Consider the following 9150-nt stretch of genomic DNA (forward strand, 5'->3'; position numbering starts at 1 on the left):
TATATATATATATATATATATATATATATATATATATATATATATATATATAATGTGAAAACAACATTTGAAGTTCTTTAAGATATACTTGCTGTACTGCATTCAGCTGAGCAAAGAATCTAAATTCAATCACACCCATTCTCTGTTTTGATTGCAGATCCCTCTGCGCCTCCAACCCCGTCCAGTCTGAGGATCACGAACATGACCACAAATGGTGACGGCTCCATCTCTGCAAGGATCTCCTGGGCTCTTCCTGAGGAGCCTGACATTCCAGTCCACCATTACAAAGTCTTCTGGAGCTGGACTGTCAGTGGGAAATCCATGGTGCCGGCAAAGAAAAAGAGAAGAAAGACCACCAATGGGGTATAAAATTGAATTTGACAGTTTATAGATTTGTAAAGAACAATTTAGTCAAATCCTGTTGAACAAACATACTAATGGTGTATAATTTATATTCAGTGAATATCTGGAAAACCAGACACATGAGAAACATCATTTCTTGAGAGATGAAGAAATTATAGAAAGTAGACACTTGCATGAAGCAGGTGTCTCTCTTCTAGATTTAGGCATTTTCTCCTTCATTGCTGTTCTACACTCCAGTCATACCGTGATGTTTTTCACATTGAGCTAAAGCTTCCTCAATAGGAATGTCTTTGTAGACACTTAAATTACAGCCAGTAATTGTCTTGATCAGGGCGCTGTGGGAACTATAAAAGAACTGTTGAGTTAGAATCTCTTCACTTTGACACTTATTTACTGTACTTGAAAACAGATTATCTTTATCTTTATTTAAACACTGTTATTGACCAGAGCCATTCAGAATGTTCACATATGCATATCTGGAGCTGGTTTGTTACTGTCAGATGATGCAACCTCAAGCATCTTGTATGCCAGTGGTGGCAGAATTAGTGGAAGGACACCATGTTAAACCTGCCCACCCTCCATTGAAGTGCCAGTGTAGTGTTCCACAGATTTTGAGTTGGGTGACATTGACAGGCCACAGGCTTCAGTTTAATAAGATGTGTTTGTAATGTGTGTACATTGTTTCTATTTTTCAACCCATTACAGTCCCAAAACTATGTGGATCTGGAGGGTCTCCAGCCAAACAGCAGTTATATGGTAGAATTGCAGGCCATCACATACTGGGATCAAGTGCGTCTGAAGAGTGCAAAGGTCATCCTATACTTTAGCACATTGAGAGCAAATGACACAAGTGAGCTTTTTTGTATGACAATTCTACATGTGCTGCCAGTATCTGTGCCATTTGGCAATCAAGTAACATTTTGTACTGTTACTGTTGGCAGGTCTATCTTCTCTCAAGCTGGAGATAATGGACTGAGTGGCAAACACTGATTTTCATGCTCTGGTTATTTAGAAGACTTAAGGGAATCTGTAGAGAATTGGTCTGTCTGCCCTACATGAGCTATACTCAGCAGTGACCTGGATTTAAACCCACAGCATTCCATTCCCTAGCTGTGTTTGTTTGCTAGATTTTTTTAGATTTATTTAGTTCATCACACGTGCCTTTAGGTTCATCTTCATGGCTTTGGCTCTTATGAATAGGTTTTCATGTAAAGTAAAATCTCTCAAACTTAATTGCATTTGCATAGCATATATGTTTGGTTTTCTTTCTAAATCTGTGGAATTCAGTGTTGTCTGCCTGTGTCATGAATGGCTTCAGAACTTAGACCACAGACTGTGTTATTCAGTTGCCTTCAGCAAAATGTATAAGTTGCCTTTATCAAAAGAACAAGATTAAGTCGCTGATGCCAATGTGCCAACTGCTGTGAATTAAGTAAATATTACTCACTGCTAAAATGTTTCATTTTTGTGGAAGAAAATGCATATTAAAGAACTTCAAAACAAAGACGGTTATTTTGACAAATATGAAAATGGAAAAAATAGAACTTTTAGATGCTATTGTGACAAATAAAACTATTTGTAGCTTTTTTTTTCTCTTTTGGTTTGTTTGTGTTCTTCTTTACCTTGTATATTTTGTATTCTGGTTTGCATGGTTGTCTTAGGTTATGATAAATACTGTCACTTCTATTCCAGAGGAGCAGCCTACCACTTCATCGAAAACAAGGAAAGGGGGGAATAGTCCAACTAGTCCTCTAGAGATAGGTGCTCCATTCTACCAGGACGGACAGCTTCAGGTGAAGGTCTACTGGAAGAAAAGAGGAGGTAAATTGAGCATTGTTAATTACACATTTCACTGTAAATACTTTTGACTACTAATATTTCACTATGGGAGACACCCGCGTAGTTTTAACTACCTAGACAGGCCATGTTATGTTAAGTGTTGAAGGAACAGTTCTAATGAGCTATTGCAAAGGTAACAGCCAAGGAGCAGTGGACATGGTGTCAGACCTCAAATGCTTTGGAGAATCGGCATTGTAAGCATAACTATAAAACACTCAATGGTGGTTTATGTAATACTGAAATCAACATATAAAGATATATGATAAGTTTAACTAGAAGTCTTCAGTGTTGAAATGAGTAATCCAGGGTTTGGTATGGGCTCCACCCCAAAGTGATCAAGTGTTAAACTAGGCCCTTTAAGAGTAATGAATCAGTTATCACTCATAATTATTAATGCAATAATTTGTTACATTACAGTGAGTGAAATAATGTAAAACGTGGAATAAATAAGTTGCTTTCCTTAAGAAGCATGTCTTTTTTTCTCTTAGATACCAGCATTACCCGTTACCATGTCCAGTGGATACCAGAGTCTTGCACTCATAATGAAACAAAGGGTCCTGAGAGAGCTGTTACACAGGTAAACAAACACAAACTAAACCAAGAACCATGCAAGGATGATACCAGGATGCTTTCATGCATGCCTTGCACAACCACAATACAAGGGATGCATGGATCACACAAGGAGATTGCAAGATTTTAATTCAGAAAAAAATGATTGCAAGTGTTATGGAAGTTTTTTGTATGGTACACATGAAATCCTTCATCATCCTGGTATCATACTTGCATCATTCTTGATTTAAACTTGTGTTTTCTGGTCTTGTAAGAAACGTGATTTGATATTTACAAGGGTCGGTCATAGCATTAGGTACTTCTGTAATGTGAAGCAAATTCTGTTATGTAGATTGACAGTCTTGGCTGCCAATGGTGGCCCTACTACATCTTATTGAGTTCTTTAGTGAGAACTCAGGGGGTGATTAGCCACTAGTGTAGGCACTGCTAACAGCATATAAACATTTCAGCAGTATTCTACCCTCATGCAGGATGAAAGATTGACAAAACTATTGTGTTGGTGGGAACAGTGCTTTTGGGGTTAATAGAACCTAGTATGTATATTGATTTCTTTCATCTTCCAACCAGTGCCATTCGTTGGAAACACTCAGAAACATTCATAAGGATTACAGATAATCTGGTGAATAACAATGCTGTTACATTAGCCAAGCACACATTTCAGTTAACTAACAGGATTGTGTTCTCAAATGAAAATGCTGAATACTTTATGGCTTGCATCAAGATATATATGCCTTTGCTGTTTCAACTCAGAATGATCAGAAATGGCATCCACTTCATGAAAACAGCTAGTTTTGCGGTTTTAGTGCGCATGGTTGATAATTTCTAGGAACTACTGAGATGCTGATTTTGCTTTATAAAATGCCACCAAGCTTTGGGAAATCCACATAAGCTGTAAAGCACTTTTGAACTTTGGGCCAGTTAGTTTTAATAATGCCATACCAAGTCTGCAACAAATCAGAAAGGTCTACTGGGAAAACTGCATTTTTTATATTGTAATTTAGTTTTCCCTGCTTGACTTGATTTGCACGGTATTTAATTCATAGGTATGAAATCCGTTACACATACTCTGAAGTTAATTGTTTTAAGGATTCATTTAAATATGTGTTTTGTGATTTATATTTACACTTTAATACCCTGTGATTGGTATAAATGTGCTAGTCTTAGCTGAAGCCCTGACAGCAACAGCCAGGGCACAGAAATATCTTAGAAATAACTAAATAACTGGATGTACCTTATTGAGATGGAGATTCTGTAGATTTAGTACATTAGTCCTTGTTCATTTTACCATTTGCCATCAAAAGACACACATTACTTATAATGCTGACATACAGGCCTTTGCAAGTACACCACCTATGTCCTTCTCACGCTCCTGGATTATTAAGCAGCATGTGCTGAATTACATTTCAACCAGAACTGTATATTTAAACTATTTTCCTCTGTTGTCCTCATAACTACAATGACCTCATCCCAAGTGTGAGCTATTCATGATGAAGGCCTAACACAAAGCACAGCTTTGGCAGTTCCATGAGGTCACACACATCTTCATATATGAAGCTAAGGATTAAGAATAGAAACTGTTCCTTTTATATGAAATATGCAACACATTGCAATCCACAGTAGTTTAATTCACTATTTTCCACACAGTAGTAATACAGGCATGCAGAGTGATTGCATGCCAAAATACTCTAGTGTTTTTGAAGGAGAAGAGCTGACACAGGTTTGACATAGGCAGCATCTTCTAGATTGTGCTCAGTCCTTGGTGATCACACACCAATTCTAGCCATAGCAAATGTTACTCCTATATACAGATTGACAGAAGAATTCAACATAATCTAACTGGAGTGGTGCAACAGTTTCCAGTGTGTTATGACATTTTTTCAAATGATATTTTTTTCTGAAATATGGCAGTAGAGGTGAAATATGTACCCTGTTGCATTTTGTGTCAAGTTCATACATGATACTTTATTTTGTTGTGTGGCAACTGAAGGCAAACTATTACTTTTATGACAGTATGTCTTTAATCATTTGTAAGATTCCTTGGGAACTGTAAAATATTGATACTCCTCAATAATAAACACTGTTTTTCTTGGCATAGGAAAACTACATACATCTCCAAGGGCTGCTGTTTTCATGCAAGTATAGAGTGACTGTCCAGGCTATGAAATCTAAGGGCCGCTCAAAGGCAGAAACCACAAGCTTTACCACTCCACCTTGCTCTGTTTTCAAAGGGAAGAGCTATAAACACATTAACTGTCCAGGAGAAGCAGGTAAGTGCATTTGAAACTACATTTAAAAATGGTGCCTGACATGTTGGCACATTTATCATAATAGTTATTTGGGATATGTATTCAGTTTGATTAGATTGTTACACAGTAAGTATCGGTTTTATATGTTTAGTATCTTATTTTTACCTGTAATGTTATGTACATCATTGCTAAATTAAACTACACTGAATAGAACAGCTGATAATAACATGTTGGCCTGTATTTTCCACTGTGGGCAACTTGAAGTAAATGTACGGGAATTATTATTTATTTTTTATAAGAACCATAAATTAATTTGAAATCACAAGAAATAGGTCAGATAAGGGTCCTTAACAATCATTTTGTGTTTATAAAATGTCAATTTTAAAAGCAGACCATATTCTATGTTTTTATCACTATTGGCTTATAACAGTTGATCTGAAAAAAAAAAACATTTTAGAACACATCTGCTTCTTCACTTTATATAAAACCACATAGCGTCTGATATTTAGTCTATGGGATCCCTGTGTGCTTATTAAACGTTTCTCTCTGTTTCCAGTGACAGTGCTTCAGAAAGTGCTTGCCAAGCCAGAGAACCTGTCTGCATCCTTCATCATTCAGGAAGGGAATATTACAGGCAATTTCTTCTGGAGAATATCAAGGGCAAACCTACACCAGCCTGTGACAGGGTTCCAAGTCACATGGGCAGAGGTCACCACGGAGAGCAGACAGAACAGTTTACCAAACAGCATCATCTCCCAGTCACAGATACTGCCTCCTGTAAGTCACTTATGACAGGCGGCTATAACTTAAGGGAGAAATGATAGTACTAGTTCAATGTTGGATAAATATAAAAATGGTGAAGTAAAGCAAAACTACTACTACTACTAATACTATGACTACATAATAATAATAATGTAAACAAGGAAATATATGTATGTAGGGCTTTGGATTAATAGAGAGGTACAGAACACAAAGTTACACAAACTGTCATTGTTAGTCATCTTCAAACCAGACACTACGTTTTCATTATTTATTAAGACAAACGGTGTCATGAAAAGAAATCTGCCGTTGGATAAGAGACTCCTCAACTCCCCCACAGATAGAGTTGGCAGACTAGATGTCAAAAGAAGTAAAGTGGGTCAGAGTGCTGTCTGGAGGGCAGGTCATTTCTAGCCATGGGAAACTAGAGATGTGGCTGCTGAATACAATGTCCTCATCTGGAGAAAATATGTTCACCCCAGGAATGTAACCCCATTAAGTCACAGTTTGTGGTATCTTATTGATCTTTAAATCACTGCATGCCTCAGGTATTGGCAGGTCAGTTTTTCATCACTGGTGTGTTCCCATTACCTGCTGACCTACTTGCTTAAGTGAGCTATATAACCTCATTATTTGTATTAGACAGCATAATTACATATTCTATTACATAATCTATTATGTAAATTATGTTTTGGTGCACAGGATGACCCACATTAATTAGATATTACAATTCAGTAGATCATTACCATAACATGCTTTTAACATGATTATATTTATCCATTTTAGTAGATGCTAATCAATTAATCAATTCATTTCATGCATATACACTCTTACATTTTAGTTCTGCTGCTAATTGCTAGCACTACTAAAAGCGAAACATTGAACTGTACTGCAAACGATACAGTATCTCTAGTCTAGCCTGAGAGACAACTTTTAGATGGTTGATTAAATAGACAGTTGAAGTAAGTTTGACTATTTTTTTAGAACCCATGTCATATATTTGTAATAATAATAAAAAAGTACAAGAGTCAATGCAGCAAAATGTAAAGATTTTGTCTGTTACAGTTTTTTTTTTCTTTCAGGACCGCCATCATCTTACAGTATCAAATTTGAGGCCATCAACCTTGTACAGACTGGAAGTGCAGGTGTTAACAACGGGAGGAGAAGGCCCAGCAAAGGTTAAAACATTTCAAACACCTGACATTCCACCAGCTCGCCCACACAGTAAGTGCATATTATACCGTGTTTATCATTTTGAATAGCACAGTAGGCAACAAACTGCAGCATACTCTGTCAAATACGTGGGGATGTGGAAAGTGGCTCAGTGGGTTCCTTCCCCATTTTGGATAACACATGCATGTGCCAGTTGTCCTTTAGTAATAAGTAGCACTTAACCGTTACATCGCTAGACATATGGTAATTAAAACAATTAACAAGCCAAACTAAGTGTAGTGAATACATGTCAATATGGCATTAGGGGTGTGGTCCATTTCGCTTTTCTGCTAAATTGGATGTCAGGCTTGTTTTTTATTTTTTGTATGCTTGTGACTTGGAACTTGGCTGCAACAACTTGCTGTCAGCAGTACCCCTTCTCATAGCCTGAGCACTTAAAACCAGTTGTTGACTGTAGCACGGATTCAAAATTATTTAAAACCTTATTTTTATCTGTAAGACTTTGGTGGAATTACATCCATAAGAATGACTTTCACTAAGTAAAAGCAGCAAATTATAAATAATTGTATTCCTTTGGTACAGTACATTGTTCTGTGTAATCAGAGTTACAAACTATACAATCATATTTTATGTCTATGTAATTATATTTTACTAATTGTTGTGCCAGTTCATTAATATAATTATTTATTAGAACAGGTACCGAATATTAATAACACATGTTTTAAGAATGCTATGCGTTACCATTTTATTACCTGACCGGTGTTTCCTTGTTTGATTTTTATAGGACCCAGGCTCAAACACCACCATCAGCATCACAAAAAGCCATCTTCAGGAAAACACTGAAGACCCAGACACAGTGACACCCAGAGAAATTAAATCTGAGCAGCACCCATTGCAAAAAAATAAATAAAATAGACAGACTGATGTTACTGTTTAAACCTATGAGAGGTGGTTTTTATTTTCAACAGGAAGGTGCCCAACTATTTTAATTGGACACATCTGCCATCCTAAAGTTATATATGAGCGCGATTCTAGGGTATTTTAGACTCAAATACCGCTAGTAATATTTTGGCTAAGATATTATGTCACATTTAAAGTATACTCGACATGACATTATATGAATAATGAATTATGAAAAGAATATTGAGTAGCATAGAAAGGTGTCTTATTATGGTGACAGGTTTAATGATTTGTAGAAAGGAAAACGTCAATATTGCATCTTTGAGAAACAGAACAAATGCCATAATACTTGTACAGTATATTACAGTTGTCATCTGTAAGAGTAGCTTTGGATCAAACTATTTATTACCTAGAACTAAGTAATCCCAAGTGGTGCTTAATAGTACATAATATTGATAGATAATGTTACTAAAAATGTAGTTTAACTACGATTAATTAGGATATTGCATGTAGGAAACAATTTAATTTAAAATGCAAATGAATTAGTTGCAGATTGAATCATATATGGTTTTGCATGACAAAACTTAAGTGTTCTGTTTGATGCATGAAATACAATATCTGTGTTACATCTTCTGAATATATTAGCTTAACTCAGTTTACAAAATAATTAAGAGGACTCAATGAAAAAACTCTGTAGAAATGACAGAATTGTGTATTTACTAAACTGGCTGTAGAAATCATGCTCATGTTACAGTCATTTAATGTCAATGTTTATTTATGTATTACATAATGTTTTGTGTGTGTTTCAGTCTAGCTTGTTTTTTAAACAGATATACTTGTAAAAACATTTTGTAAAAATTGAATTGTAAATAGTTCAATGTCATGTTACTCGTTATTTTTCATGTTAGAAATTGTATATAGTGTTAATGAGTAAAGAAACCTTAAACTTCTAGGTGTATTCATGTATTTTTTGAAACTGAATAAGTGAAGACTGGAAGTCTTAAGTTGGAAAAAGTTTCACATATCCCTAAATTAACATGTAGACCATTTCATTTGGTAACACAGTAGAACCAAAGCTCATGTCAGCAGGTCGATACAAATTTAAAGGCCGCTTGTCTTCCTGTGATTTCCAATCCCCTTACCGCCCTGTCCCCCCCATTGACACACTGACAGTAACAACACCATTTCAAAGAGATAATTGCAGACATTTTAGATGGAACAAACAGGGTTCATCAGAGTAATTTGTTCACCTTTTTTGTCAAGTAGATACTATGGGCTATATTTTCCAAGCTTTATACTC

General features: G+C 35.9%; 1 protein-coding gene across 1 annotated transcript in view; it reads left to right on the forward strand.

Annotated features, from left to right (window-relative positions):
- The window catches only part of LOC121327620 (anosmin-1), a 52643-nt gene extending 43899 nt beyond the window's left edge, over nucleotides 1-8744 (forward strand). Inside the window, exons 7-14 of the mRNA XM_041271733.1 lie at nucleotides 158-363; nucleotides 1069-1213; nucleotides 2056-2184; nucleotides 2691-2779; nucleotides 4868-5039; nucleotides 5575-5795; nucleotides 6860-7001; nucleotides 7735-8744. Of these exons, the coding sequence (XP_041127667.1) occupies nucleotides 158-363; nucleotides 1069-1213; nucleotides 2056-2184; nucleotides 2691-2779; nucleotides 4868-5039; nucleotides 5575-5795; nucleotides 6860-7001; nucleotides 7735-7793 (1163 nt within the window). The 3' untranslated portion in view covers nucleotides 7794-8744. The remainder of the gene's footprint in view (nucleotides 1-157; nucleotides 364-1068; nucleotides 1214-2055; nucleotides 2185-2690; nucleotides 2780-4867; nucleotides 5040-5574; nucleotides 5796-6859; nucleotides 7002-7734) is intronic.
- The last annotated feature ends 406 nt before the right edge of the window (nucleotides 8745-9150 follow it).

The sequence above is a fragment of the Polyodon spathula genome, chromosome 15 (assembly GCF_017654505.1).
Source record: "Polyodon spathula isolate WHYD16114869_AA chromosome 15, ASM1765450v1, whole genome shotgun sequence".
NCBI classification, from domain to species: Eukaryota; Metazoa; Chordata; class Actinopteri; order Acipenseriformes; family Polyodontidae; genus Polyodon; species Polyodon spathula.